The 15,262-nt window shown below is 43.6% G+C and overlaps 1 protein-coding gene across 2 annotated transcripts in view; it reads left to right on the top strand.

Moving 5' to 3' along the window:
* The first annotated feature begins 656 nt into the window (after nucleotides 1-656).
* Nucleotides 657-15,262, top strand: part of traf3 (TNF receptor-associated factor 3) — a 20,583-nt gene continuing 5,977 nt past the window's right edge. Inside the window, exons 1-3 of one of the 2 annotated variants that reach the window (XM_020621342.1) lie at nucleotides 657-1,724; nucleotides 12,789-12,951; nucleotides 13,083-13,248. In XM_020621342.1, the coding sequence (XP_020476998.1) occupies nucleotides 1,701-1,724; nucleotides 12,789-12,951; nucleotides 13,083-13,248 (353 nt within the window). In that variant the 5' untranslated portion in view covers nucleotides 657-1,700. The remainder of the gene's footprint in view (nucleotides 1,725-12,788; nucleotides 12,952-13,082; nucleotides 13,249-15,262) is intronic. The other variant, XM_020621343.1, reaches the window with a different exon arrangement.

The raw sequence follows: 15,262 nt of genomic DNA, 5'->3' as shown, positions 1-15,262 counted from the left end.
TACTGCACTGTTAATCTGACCACTGCAGATATGTGACAGATTTCTCATCAACATGAGAAACTAAAATGTTGAGAATTAAACCACTGGTTTTCAACCTTTTGAACTTGTAAACTTGCAGGAAAACTGTGTCCAGTTGTAGCTTGGTTCAAACTCCAGAGATGTTTCCCCTCTGAATGTTTAACTGTTTGACAGACTTGAAATCATGGCTGGCACTTACCTTTTTAAATCTTAATGAAAATAAAACTGAGTGTGTGTTTTTTGGAGACTTGGCGAACGTAACTTCTTTTGACCAGGGTCTGGGCTGCCTGGCTCGTCATCTGAAGTCAACTGTAAAAAACCTAGGGGTGATGTTTGATGGTGAGTTAAGGTTTGACAAGCAAATCAACTCAGTTGTGAAATCTAGCTTCTTCAGCCTCAGGTTGTTAAGTAAAGTCAAGTCACTCCTTTCTTTTAATGATTTTGAGATTGCAATCCATGCTTTTATCACCTCCCGCCTGATCCCCAGGTTGGGAACCACTGGACTAAGCTAGTTAACTGCATATAAAGTAGTAAAAACAAGCTCCATCTCCAGCAGCAGTAACATGCTGCCAATACGTTGATAACTCAGGAACGATCGATCAGTCATAGTACACCCAGTATTTGTTTTGTCTGTTTTAATCAAACAATGGCGCTTGGCTGGAGATGGGTAAAAACCAGAGGATTGTGCTCCAGGTTAACAGCTGGCATTTGGGATAGAGTTTGAACAACGTCTTTCCAAGTACAAACTACAGGAGGTTGTGAATTATTGTGTACTTTTAGTTAAGCAGAATTTAAATATCCACGATTTACGTGTAAGCTGCAGTACCTCAGCACTTGACTAAAGTAAAGGATCCGAGTACATGTCGGAATGAAATACTATTCACTGTCAAACAGCGACCCCTCATGGCCTGATGCTCTCTCCCCTGCCTGTAGTAGACGGCGCCCCCCGGTGGCCTGCATCTCTCACCGTGCAGCTGGGGGATTTCCTGGGCGGAAGCGGCGGAGGGGGTTTCCAGTGTGATCAGTCCAGTCTTCCCCGCTGGATGTCTGAACTGGATCTCAGTGGCTTCTCTCTCTCACGGACGCAGGACCCACAAAACCCAAAGAACCATGAACCAGAACCTGAACCATGAGGAGTTCGCCTGAAGCTCGGAGGCTCGGAGGCAGCGGCAGCAGCAGGTTGACGGTTTGAATCCCAGGGAGAGAGTCCGCCGAGCCGTGGAGCTGCTGAGCCGTGGCCTGCGGAGTAGATTCATGTGAGTCACAGGCAACAGAGACACAGTAGAACCTCAGAAGAATCTCAGTAGAAGGCAACAGAACCTTCGTAGAAGCAGGTAGATGAGAACACGCTAGCCATTAGCGGTTTGTAACAAAGCTTAAGAAGCTAACCGTCGGTTAGCATCAGCAGTGTTTACATCAAAGATTGGCTCAGAAAAACAAACCGAGTCACAGGCATCAGAAAAATAAAGATCGTGATGGAAAAGGCGGAAATGAAGATTAAATTAAAGGTTTAGCTGGAGAGAAACTGAATAAAATTATCAGAGAGAAAAACTACAGCCAGACCTGAACAGTCAAACTCAGAAACTGAAACAAGATTCGTGAACATAAAACCATATGATGAGCAGAGTCATCTGAGGCTACAGGTCAACTCTCAGCATGTCGTTACCACCTTGGGGGTTTTGATGAGACCTCCGGGATTCAGACCTGTAAGTAAAAGCTAATGATTATTTGTATTATCACTTAATAACGCTGATTGTTTTCTTGATTGATCAGTTGTTTTGTGGATAAAATATCTCAACCGAAAGAGATTCACAATGCAGGTGCTGGAACAAGGACGTTTATGATTATTTGATTATTAAAATAGCTGCTGATGAATTTTCTCTCAATTGACTTGATTCATTGACTGTTACTGTCAGTGACTCTGACAGTGTGAACGTTAGCTCTGGGTCATTGGCTTAAGATGGAGTCTTTGTGAGCTGTTGATGGTGAAACAACAAACTTGGTTTCATCTGACGTGTTCACATAGAAACACTGCTGTTAGGACAGGTGAACATGTTACCAGTGTAACCGCAGGTTAATCAGTGAAAATGATCACAGTTTAAATCAGAAAAGTCACAGTTTGATATTTTCCTCATGGTGAAGAAGGACGGCAGAGTTTGTTTGTTACTGAGTAGGGTTGCAACAGTATGAGACTTCCACAGTATGATAATTGTCTCAGAAAATATTATGGTATATGGTACTGCACAATTACTATTGTTATCATTATCAGTTACAACAACCCTCAAAGGAATGAAAACACAGGGGTGTTTTTATTGCAAGTAACTGTGCCAGTTGATAGAGCTGGGCTACAGCTGGAGTGACCCTAAAGAACAATCACAATTATAAACACGATTTTAAAAAAGCATATACAACATGTCATTTAACTAAAGCCTGTTGGTTTGCATGTTAACGCTGGTAATGGAAGAAGGATTCACATCCTTGACTTAGGTAAAAGTACTATCACACTGTAAAAGTAGTCTATTGTGTTGCAAGTAAATCTTCTGCATTGAAAACACAAAGTATTATCACAAAAATACTCCAAGTACTCCAGAATTAGGCTGCTCAATTCAGAAAAATGTTATACTATACATGTATACTGTACTGTTATTTTATCATTACATTAACAGCCTATCATTCATCGATGTACAACAGGATTTGACAGTGGAGCTGCAGCTCTTTTGAATCCAAGTGCAACTATTATTTATTTTCTTCATTAATCGAATAACTGGTTTGTGAAACATCTGACAACAGAGAGAAAAGCCGTCACAATGCTCTAAACAATGGTCAGAATAGTTTCTGCTTCCCTCTCTTTGCCTCGAAAAAACAAGAATTTCCTGATATCCATCTACAGGAGGAATTAGTCATTGTTCAGATAGTGTAGCTAGCACCATGGAAACTTTACTTTCACAGCGTTTTCATACATTATCTTACCTGCTCGTCGCGTGACGTATGCTGATTGGCTTTTAAAACGTGCGCGCGGTCAGTATACACGGGCACGCCATGTGGGAACATAGTTTCCACACGCAGCTGCAGCATCATTTTTGCAGCACGTTTTTGTTTTTATTGTGTTTCTTTTACGTGCGTCAATTGGTTTATTGACTGTCTTCCATTTAGTTTCTCTGAAGAAGGTTCTAATAAAAACCCTTACAAATATGGGAATGTATTTACTGGGGCACAGCTGATTTACACTGGGGCACGTGCCCCAGTACAAGTGGTCTAGCGACGCCAATGAGCCAGACTCATCCTGTCATCCAGACTCGCTCTCTCACACACATACACACTCAGCCAGGAACGTTTTGGAAAGATGCTTGTTTCCTGATGGGGTCAGATTGTGACCAGTGTGAATCCTTTTGTAAGTAAGACATCGGCAAACAGACAGCGAGGAAAATTAATTTGATGGCGCATTTTATAACCGACGTTTATTATTTGGGATTAAAGTTGTAAACGGGACACGCACTCTGACGTGGACGGAGAGGCGATGCTCTCGAAGGTGTCCGTTTCCGAGATATCCAAACAAATCCTGCGCTGCTGGTTTAAGTTTCTTTTCTGGCGGATGGAGTTTGGTGATTTCAGCCTCGTCCTCTCTGCCCTTTGTCTGTTGCATGTGTGTGTGTGTGGCGCCAGGAGCGGAGTCTGACAAGCAGTCGGGGAAGAAAGGTGCTCACGCGTTGCTCTTTTCCCTCAAGTAATAAGCAAATGTGCACGGTATGATAACCGTCAATTTTCATACTACCGCTGCATCCCTATTACTGAGACACAAACTGATCTCATATAAGATCAGGTCAGAAACTGGACAGGTAAATAACCTCCAGATGGGCTGAAATGAAGTGCTTCACTTGTCTGACTCCACATGAAGGCAAACAGGTGGTACAGATGGCCCAGGTGATGACAGATTACTGGATAGTTTAATAATCATACAGGATGTCTGAACTGTGATGAATGTGTCAGCTGAAATGTCATTGTTGTCCTCTAATCTCCAAAGAGATGAAAGTGAGTCTTTGCCTCAGGTTGGACACATCTGCTTCTGATTAAATAATTCAGAGTTTGACAGGACAGCAGATCAGTGTGAGTCAGAAATGATCAGAAATGTGCATTCAGCAGGTTAAACCTGTAGGTGAGCTCAGGTGTGAATGTGTCTGTCAGTCATCAGAGGCCTGTACCACCAAGCAAGTCCAACTTGATCTGGTTCTCTTTGGGTTATCTGGCTTCACTCAGCCTAACATTGGCTGTCCTGGATACCCAGTACCACACAGCCTGTTATCAGCTGACTGTTCAGTCCGGGTTTTCCTGTCAGTTTATGAGCGCGTTCATGTGAAAGAGATGGAGTTGTAACATCGCCAGAACCATGAATGAAGTACTGATATGAGGTGGAGCAGTGATACCTGCGGGGAAAATCATTCATTTATTTTCTTCCACTTAGTCCCTGAACGGGGTCACGGGGGGGTGCAATCCCGGCCGGCAGTCGGGCGAAGGCGGGGTACACCCTGGACAGGTCACCAATCCATCGCAGGGCTAACACATAGACGAACAACCACACACACACACGCACACGCGCACACGCACTCCTATGGGCAATTTAGAGACACCAATCAACCTAAGCTGCATGTCTTTGGACTGTGGGAGGAAGCCGGAGTACCGGAGAAAACCCACGCAAGCACGGGGAGAACATGCCGACTCCATGAACCCGGAACCTTCTCGCTGTGAGGCAACGGCGCTAACCACTGTGCCACCGTGCTGCCCGGAAAATCATTTATACTCGGAGCAAAAAGTGATGTTACAGTGGGTGAACTATGAACAAGAGACTGTGGTCACATGACTAGAACAGAGTAAAAAGCTATAAAAACACTAGAAATAATGTTCCAATATTAAGGAATGACTAAGAATACCAATTAGCACAGTTTTACTATAAAAGTCTTATTCAGTGACTATATTTTTCCTTTGTGTGACAATAAAGAAACTGTTGTGAACACGTGTTAGTAAAAAAAATCCAACAGCAGGGCTCCAGATTGTGTGATCAGTCACATTTTGCAACCAAATCTATTTAAGGTGCAACTGCAAAGTAAACAGGTTATGCACAACACGACTGCTCTCACTGTGGAAATGGTGGAGAGACGTAACAATCTCCATACTGTCATTGCTGTGTTTCTGCCACTCACCCTTCTCATGAGGCAGAGACTTCCAGTCCATCAGATGTTTTGATCCATGAGATCTCGTACAATATTAAAACATGATTATTTCTTGTCAAGAAAAAAGCTGTCTCGTGATTTCACTAACCCCAACAGAACCGGAGCAGCAGCCGGTATGACAGAGTGTGACGACATTTTCACATCAGTCCGGCAAAACGCAACTCCCTGCTGCATTTTAACACACTGTGTTAGTTGGGGGTGAGGGGCTGCAGGGGGAGTACTGTAGGCCTGTACGATACATCCACGTTGTGACGAGTCGACACGAGCGGCTTCATTCACGTTTCCAGCCCGTGCGATTCAGTTGTGTTTTGGTTAGTGTAATACCCCAGTTCTTTTATTGTACAGCTCTGAATAAAGAATAAAGAATAAAACTTTTATTCTGAGGGACTTTTTTAGCTCCCGGGACCTGGATTTTCTCTTTTTGACAGAGACATGGGTTGATGCTGGTGAGTTTAGTACTTTTAATGAACTTTTGCCAGCTAGATGTTCTTATTTTAGCTCGCCATGGGTGTCTGGCCGTGGAGGTGGGACAGCATCTGTTTTTAAGAACAGTTTTTCTTGTAAACAGTGCACACTACCATTACCCTCATTCTCTAGTTTTGAACTGACTGTATTCAAAGTGGGTCGGTCTGATCAAGTACTGTGTGCTGTTATTTATAGGCCACCCAAATATAATAAGAGGTTTGTGGATGACTTCTCGGATTTTTTGACTGGTATTATGCCCTTCTATGATCATATTCTTTTATTGGGTGATTTTAATATGCATGTGTGCTGCCCAGATAAACCACTGGTGAAAGAATTTCTAGCTGCTCTTGATGCTTTTGATTTGGCGCAATATATGACTGGTCCTACACATGAGCAGGGTCATACGTTGGATCTTATTGTTTCTTATGGTGTCCCTGTATCAGATCTGGATATATGTATAAATGATTTTCTGATCATATGCCTATTGTATTTGAGGCTAGTTTCTCCCGTGCAGTGGGTGCAGTACGTGTGCCTACCCGGTGCTGCCGGATAATTAACTCTTCTACTGCTGGACTGTTGCTGCGTTTGATCAGGCTGTTGCTCAATCGGACGTGGCCGCTGGCGATGCAGAGGGACTCAGCTCCTGGTTCGACCTTTCCTGTCGCTACATAATGGATTTGGTGGCCCCGCCAAAAACTATTGCTCCATTATGGATTTGGTGGCCCCACCAAAAATTCAGCAACTGAGGGCGAGGTCGGAACCCTGGTTTGGCACAAAAACTCGAGCAGCTAGACAATCCTGCCGAAAGGCGGCGCGTCGGTTTAAGGACGGACTACAGGTGTAGTTCCAAATCTTAAAGGACTGTTGGCATAACTATCAGAAGACTGTTGAAGAAGCTAAACGAGGATATTTGTCAAATATTGTATCTAACAGTCACAATTCGCGTGTTCTGTTTAAAACAATTGGGTCTGTGTTGGACCCTTCACAGTCTGCCTGTTTGGAAGCATCAGTTGAGATGTGTGATCATTTTTTACTGTTTTTTTATGAGAAGGTTGCTATTATAAGGGCGTCTGTTCCAACTTCTGTTTTAGATCCTTCTGAATGTGCCCTCCTTCTGTTCCAGCTCCTGTGTTGGATCTGTCAGACTGCACCCCCTGCCTGGCTGTGTTTGATACATTTGAGCTGGTGACTCTCCCATTTTTGGAGGAGGTGGTTAGCCAGGTTAAGCCATCTGGCTCCCCTAGAGATGCTATTCCCCCGTCCTTATTTAAGGAGGTCTTTATAGGAATGCTGGTTCTCGCTATTATTAATAGCAGTGTGTCCTCTGGAGTTGTCCCTCGACATTGTAAACATGCAGTTGTGCAACCTTTGCTTAAAAAGCCAGGTCTTTATCATTCTATTTTGAATAATTTTAGGCCTATTTCCAAGTTGTCTTTTATTACGAAAATTTTAGAGAAAGTGGTTTTTATACAGTTGAAATCCTTTTTAGATGAGCATAATGTATTGGAGATTTTTCAATCTGGTTTTAAAGCTCGGCATAGTACAGAGTCCGCATTGTTAAAGGTTTTTAATGACATCTACTTGGCAACAGATGCTGGTGGCTACGTGATTCTTGCCTTGTTGGATCTGACTGCTGCTTTCGACACGGTTGACCACGATATCCTTTTATCTCGACTTAAGGAGTTAGTGGGCATCCGTGGTACTGCCTTGGAGTGGTTCAGGTCTTATCTGTGGGATAGGACGATGTTCGTTGGTATCTGGGGTTACGCAGGGCTCAGTTTTGGGGCTCCTGCTCTTTTCTTTGTATTTACTTCCTCTTGGTTCTATTTTCAGGAAACGTGGTGTTTCTTTTCATTGTTATGCGGATGATGTGCAGATGTATATGCCAGTGGGGGGAAGGGACACATCATCAGTTGTATCATTACTGTCATGTTTTGATGACGTTAGGAACTGGATGACTTTAAATTTATTGAAGTTAAATGACATGAAGACCGAGGTTATAGTGTTTGGCCCAAATAACTCTGGTGATTTTCCCCTAGTTGATTTGGATTCCTTGGAGCGGTACGTGCAGTCGACCCTTACAAACCTTGGTGTTAAAATAGACTTTGATCTTAGAATGGAATATCAAGTGAATGCGGTTGTACGGGCCAGTTTTTATCATCTCCGGCAGCTGGCAAAGGTAAAGCCTTTTCTTTCGCGGCAGCATTTTGAGACGGTAATACATGCATTCATTACGTCTCGTGTGGATTACTGTAATGCACTATATTTTGGGCTCAGTCAGGCGTCCCTTCCCGCCTTCAGAAAGTTCAAAATGCTGCTGCTCGTCTACTGGGTGGAGGGCGCAAAAGGGACCATATCACACTCATTTTGGCTTCTCTACATTGGCTGCCGGTGTGTTTTAGAATTCATTTTAATATTCTTTCATTTGTTTTTAAGTCTCTAAATGGTTTGGCCCCCCTTTATCTTACAGAATTGCTGCATTCCTATAGCCCCTCTCGGTGCCTCAGATCAGCTGATCAGCTGCTCTTGGAGACACCGAGGGCTAGGCGGAGACTTAGGGGGGGCAGAGCCTTCTCTGTGGGGGCTCCTAAGTTGTGGAATGCATTGCCCCTGTACATTAGGCAGGCCCCCTCGTTGTCCACCTTTAAAACTTATTTGAAGACTCATCTGTACCGTTTGGCGTTCGAACCAGTATGAGACTGTCTTGTTGAGCCTTTGTTTTATGATGGGTGGTTGTTTTAATTGTGATGTTGTTTTACTGTTGCTTGTTTATTTTGTTTTAATGGGTTTTGTGGATATTGTGTTAAGCACTTTGGTCATCTCTGGCTGTGTTAAATGTGCTATATAAATAAAGTTGATGATGCTGATGATGAATAATGGAGTCCGTCTTTCTTCATTTAGTGCTGATTTATTTTAAACCACAAGTAAAAGTACAAACACGACCTGGGTTGTTCCTCCTTCCAGAAACACACACACTGGCTGGTGGAAAAAGGAGTTCCTGGCCACACAAAGCCTAATACATTTATATGTTTTGGGCTAACCCCTTACCCAGATGAAGTCAGTCCCGCAGACTCCATCTCTTATCTAGAGCTCCACATGCTTGGAGCCGCTTCGTCTCTACCTAGTCATAACAAAAGGAAGAATCTCAATGTGTGTGTGTTGTCATGTGATGCGTAGCTAAGGCATTCATCCATTTATTCAGACATAATATTCTAACACAAGATTTAATACAAGAAAACAATTGGTGTCATGGTTCACTTTTCAGAATCAACACTGTCTGCTAACCTTGAAAGAGAACAGACTAGAGCAGAATTTGAATCTTACTAAATTGCATTACTAACACATTAAGGTCTAACAATTACTAATACCTAACAGTTAGCCACGCTGCTAACGTAGCCTGCTCCACCTTAACACCAGTTCTACAGCCAGTGTGTCGGCACTGGTAGATAAAGTTGGACATCCAGCAGTAACGAAAACGCACGGCGTGTCGTTATGGTGCGTTAACTGTGGCTCAAACTCGACAATGAATAGCAGCGAGTGCTCAGCTAACAAGGTAAACAAAAGAGTCTCGTTTCCGTGGGCCTCCACATCCTGATCATCCTCCGTACATGATTGGTCAACGCAGGTCTGAGTCAGTGTGGACTGAACAGATCAAACAAGTCGTGCATACGCACCGCTCACGTCTGAAGTTAGTAGTGGCTGAAACCCACCATCAATCCTTCTTTAAGTATTAGGCTACTAGTAACTTCAACCCACAATGAGCTGGGACTAGCAGGTGGGTTAGGACGAACTGTGCATGAAGTCCCAGTCCAACACAGCAGAAATTCTTCCTCAGAAGAAAAATGGGCTACAAATAAATCACGTACACAAATGGCAAAGCATGCGCACAATTCATTGGTTTATTCTTGAGCTGAAATATAAGAGTCTAATCGTCGTCATCATCAGTGTCTTCATCATCACGTTGACTGCCAGCCTATAGAGCTCTACAGTGACGACAAAAAGATTATACATACAGGCTATGCACATTGGATGGTCAGGGTATTTAAAAGAATTTTCTAAAAATACAGATTCTTTTGCATTACCTTGTAAAACAGAGATGCCAAATCTGGCACCGGTGCCGCCATCTGAGAGACTTGGTGGCACCAGTGTCACCAGTATGAAACAGTTTGTGCTGCTGGAGTAGAGAGGAGAAGACAATATCAGAATCAGAAGTTGTTTCATTTCCTCCACGATGCAGCACAGAAACAGCATAATAATAATAACAACAAAGTGGCTGAAGCAGTCTTATTTCAGAATAGTGTAAGTGGATAATTTAACCATTTGATCAGGTGTTCCTCTTGTTTTAGTTTTCATCATTTACACAATAAATCTGACACCAATTTTCATTTATAATCATTTGTCAGTCTGAGACTGAATTTCCTGTTATTTTATAAATATAATAAACTGGTCTTTTCTTGTCTTATTAATTCCACTTACATAAAATTAACTTTAAAATGTTCATTCTAAGCATTTGCACAATACCATTGAATAAACTGTAAGGATTTAAAAATGTGCAACAGACCAATGTAGGGCTGATCTACTGTCTGTCTCTGACTGGATCTTCCTTCTCTGATCAATCATCTGATCGGTTACTTGGCTGCCAGTCGGAGGAAGGCGCTGTATTCCGCTACACTGGCGTTAAGCTGGCCCTTCTGTTTATACCAAACTAAATAAAGCCGGCATGATGACGCCCCTGTGCCTCTTATTAGAGGCCTGACGTCCAACGTGAGCTTCAGCATATAACCGCTCACACAACACACACATTGGAGATGCAAAGCATAACACTGCTCACACTCGCTTCAGTTGGTGCTTGACAGTTTGTCATTCCCTGATCAGCCCAGTGTGTTTGCTCTGAGACTCAAAGTGATGTTCAGGTCTAATAAAATGATCAGTTTAAGAACTTGAGGCCACATTTTGTTAGGAGAATATGTTGTTTGGAAGGTTTTACAGGTGTGAAGCTTTGTGCCACAGACGGGCGTTAAACAGCAGGTGTGAACATCTGTACTTTATACTGACACCGTTTGCAGCTGTAACAAAACATCTGATCAATAAAACCAGAACATTTCCTCATGTTTCCAGTCACCTGACCGATTCAGGTAAAAGCAGCTGCAGGGGAAGTTTCACTCTGGCAGGAAAACGAGCACGAGTTCAGAGACTTTTCTGGGGTTTTCCTCAGGCGAACAAGTGCAGACTGACAGTGACGCGGCAGCAGAGACGTGCAACCTTTGCTGGTTCCTCCTCTAAACTTCTGACGGATACATGAACCAACGTGCAGTGTTTGACCAGCAAAAATGTGACTGTGCTTATTCAATAAGTTTGTGTTGCTCTTCTTACTGTTGTACATGGCCATGGTTTGTCGCTGCTGTATATGTGAACACGTCGTTGATTTCTTGTTACATCACGCACAGCACAGGATAACGTCGTGTTCCAACCGATTTATTTGAACAGTATTTATATTTGCCCGTAATAACCGTTGTCCCATAGTCTTCGGTATCCCACAATCCCCTGCAGCTGAGAGCTCAGGTGGTCCTCATCTGAAGTTGTCTGCAGCTCGTCCACCGATCGGGGTTGGTGGTTCAATCCCCAGATCATCCCGATGAAGCGTCTTTGAGCCAAACACTGAGCCTCAGACCGCCGTCGGAGTGAAACACAGCCGTTTACCATTTTAACGAGCTGTCTGAACTGGTCCCAGTTTAACATGGGGCTTGAACTGCTGATGAACTGGGGATTATTTGACACTATGCACCATCCGTGAAGGTTTTTGAGATGAGGCGTCAGGGTCTGAGCTGGTCGTACTGAAGGGAATCCAAACCTTTAAAGGCTTGAATCTTAAACTTGCCAGTTGTAGTTCGACCGTTTCTGAAGCAGAATCAGCTGCTGTGTGGTGAGGAAAACCCCGTCTAAGATTCCACTTTCTGTTTGTGAAAACGAGCAAAGGCTGCCCTGCATCTGTTTGTCACGTCTGTCCAGCCTGAGCATGCAGTGACGTCACAGCAATAAAGGTGCATTCCTCTCTTTTTACCTGCTGTTCTGACTGGTGTAAATAACAGCATGTATAGTTTATTCTCTTGTCAATCATCCTGGTTTAGTGTTTAGCAGGTTTGAGTTTTGTGGATTAACCTGATCTATGTGTTCAACGTTGGCTTGCTTTTAAAAATACAATTAAGCCATGTTTTCTCTTCTGGCTTCATTAAATACCAGGTCAGTACCTCCAGGAGGCACCTGTATCACACACTGCTGATATCTGATGTTCGGTCAAACATTCAGGGCTTCTATTTTGAAGTTTGGTATGTGTGTGAGTTAATGATGCAGTCAGTGGAAAAGCCCCTAGCATCCCCACAGGCATGACAGGAAGTGAAGTGTTTCTGTGTAAAACAGCTGATTGTGTGTCAGGTCAAAGGTCACATCTCCCTGTGTTTTAATGTGCTCACTGCAGCTTCTGCTCTCACTGAACGTTTGAGATGTAATGATTCTTTTTCATATTTTTGGTGGTTGTTTAAATATTCAGATTTCCTCAGCTGGTTGTGTGATGTACATGTGGCCACAGATTGTTCAAACCTGCTTGAGCTGTTTTCAGAGTTTAAACTGTTTTGACAAATCGGGTTGAGTTTGATGCTTTGATATTTTAAGTATTTTATAATGAGTGTGTATGGTGAACTTCACAGCTGCTTATTAAAAACATTCACTGCTGACATCTGAACTGATGCTTCAGCTCCTACTCCAACTCCATTTAGTTAGTTTTTATTTGTACTGAGGTGTTTAAAGGAGAAGAGGTGGCATCACTGGTGAAGTGGAGTGGATGACGCCTTAGCTTTTACTCCCTATACAAACACGTTTAAGCCGTTAAATGTTTTCACTGTACTTTTCAGTGTAAACGGTCACTTTTTTCTAGTTAAACTGACAGTTTTACATATGACCTGGACCATGTCATAAGCCACACCTGTCTGCTGGAATCTACTGAGCACATGCAGACTGGGGTCAAAACGCCAACCCATGTTGGGTAAGTTACCCATTTATCACTTATTCCTCCTCCCCCTTCAGGTCATGTCAGTGGGGAGGAGTGCTGACGGGAGGGAGGTGCAGGTTCCCGTCCAACAGGTGCCACCCTCACTTGCCACGTCCCTCTCTGTGGCCCCTCTCATTGCCCCACTGTCTCACCGCCCAGCCAATCCCTGGCCTCCCAGTGACCCCGCTGCTTCACAAGGTAAGCACATCAAACACGTGTAGGCACTTTCAGAATAAATGTTTAATTGTTGGAAGGAGCAGTAAAACACAAATCCCTGAGGTTCACTCGGTCGTACTGCTGACTACACTCAGGTGTGTCTCTGTGTTCAGGTGTCACTGCAGGTTTCCTGCCTCTTCATGGAGGATTCAGAGATCACTTTGTAGAAACCCCAGAAGCTAAATACCGCTGTGAGGACTGCGGCCTGGTCCTGTGTCAGCCCCGCCAGACAGAGTGTGGACACCGCTTCTGTCAGAGCTGCATCAACGGCATCCTCAGGTGAGACTCACAGCTAGAGGTAAACAGACCTGCTGAATGGAACTCAGCAGTGGGTCCATAACCCTGCATCCACCTGGTTTTCAGGCTTACTTGGTGTTCTGTCGCCACTCCTCTCCTGAACTCACTACACTGGCTCGTACTGCTGCTTGATCCAGATCAGACTTTGGTGCTAAGGAAGGAAGGGATCAGTTTATTCCTCCCTCTAGGTCCTGGCCAAAACCTAGAACCCGACCTGACTGCTGCCTCCTCTGCCTCTGGGCTTTGTGTCAGAGGACTCCATGTTCCCTCATGCTACGTGGGTTCTTTGTTCTGGATCCACTGAGCTGAAGTCAGGACAGCAGATTCCCTGCGCTTCACCCTACAGCTCAACAACTCTGCCGACTGATGTCCTTTTTCTTAACACTTAACTCTGAATATGGTTTTAGTTTGTTTAAAGCAGCACAATCTAGGGGTGGAACAGTCCAACCAAATTAGGTTTATATCATGGTCTTCGGTGTGGTTCTGTATGTTTTTGGGGGCACTGTCAATCTCAACATGCTTTTTATTTATTTGGCAGACGGTGTTAAATGCTTACCTTAAAATTCTGGCTAAGACCAAGAGGAACATAACCACTGCCTTTATAAAGTGCAGCATAAACCAAATGCACACCGAACACTGTTCATTCTATTTTCATGTCCCTCTGCAAGATGCAGAGCTTGTTCACATTCTGTGGCACAAAACAAGATCTACCAGCAGAAAGAGATTTTCTAACCCTAACCCTACTGTAGAGACGACTCTTATTCTGTACAGGTGTACCTGGGACTGCAAGGTAATGTCGTTTTTACCCAGACACTTTGTTACGTGCGTCGCCAACAGATGGAATTCCATTCTGTCAGAAGGGTCCGTTGACACTGTGCGTGCAAGAAGCACATCACCCGTGCATTATTTTAAGCTTCAGGTCTATTTTTCCCCCTCTGGTGCATTTAGTGAAGCGTATCTCCACAGACAGCTGTTTAAATCACTCAAATCACTCTTCTGTTACAACCTTTTCCCCACCCTCTGTAGCGAGCCAGGGAAAATCAGTAGGCTACAATTAATAAATTCATTCATAAAAACGTCCTGATTTGTTCTTGATGAGCCTACATGGAAACAGCTTTTGTCTAGTACATTTTTACTGTTAAGTCCAGCACAGCTCATAGTTTGTTTTCAGAGACCAAACAATGCTGGTGGGTTATCTAGCTCTCCTTGGTCTTGTCCACTGGGCATTTATAAGACCGACAGACAGTTGTAATTGACATTTCTTTCATGCCAATAAGTTTGACTGGGTTATTGGTCCAAGGCTTTTTCCCTAACAACATTTTCCGTGCATGTCTCAGCCTATTTCAAATGAGCCAGACAGTACATATATGCCCTGAACCGTGACTAGCGAACCAAACAGGTCAGTTTTGTTTTTTTTATTTGAACTGTTCGGTCCCTAGCACACACAGTTTTGAATGATGTGTAGCTCTGGCTCCTGCGTATTGGACGTTGCTTTAGACAAAAGCATCTGATAAATGGGCGGCACCTGTCTAGTGCTTTTCTACCAACCTGGACAAAGCGCTTTACAGCTTCACCCACCCAGCCATTCACACACCAATGGAGGCGGAGCTGCCATGCAAGTCACTGGCCTGGCCACTGGGAGCAACTAGGAGTTCATTGTCTTGCCTGAGGACACTTGACCTGGGGAGAACAGGAATCGAACCACCAATATCATATCAGATATATTCAGCATAAAATAGCAAAAAATATATCGATATTGGCAAGGGTTAGATATATTTTGGATGGGAAAGCACTACGCATTTTGTATTCTTCACTGATTTTGCCATACTTAGAGTATGGCGTTGAAAACTGGGGAAATACATACAAAAGCTCACTTCAACCATTGTATATATTACAAAAAAGAGCGATAAGAAGTGTGCATAAGATGGGATATAGGGATCACACCAATGGAGCTTTCATACAGTCTAAATTGTTAAAATTTTTTGATTTAGTGGGA

The sequence above is a fragment of the Monopterus albus genome, unplaced genomic scaffold, assembly GCF_001952655.1.
Source record: "Monopterus albus unplaced genomic scaffold, M_albus_1.0 scaffold258.1, whole genome shotgun sequence".
NCBI lineage: Eukaryota > Metazoa > Chordata > Actinopteri > Synbranchiformes > Synbranchidae > Monopterus > Monopterus albus.
This window is presented reverse-complemented; position numbering and strand designations above follow the sequence as displayed.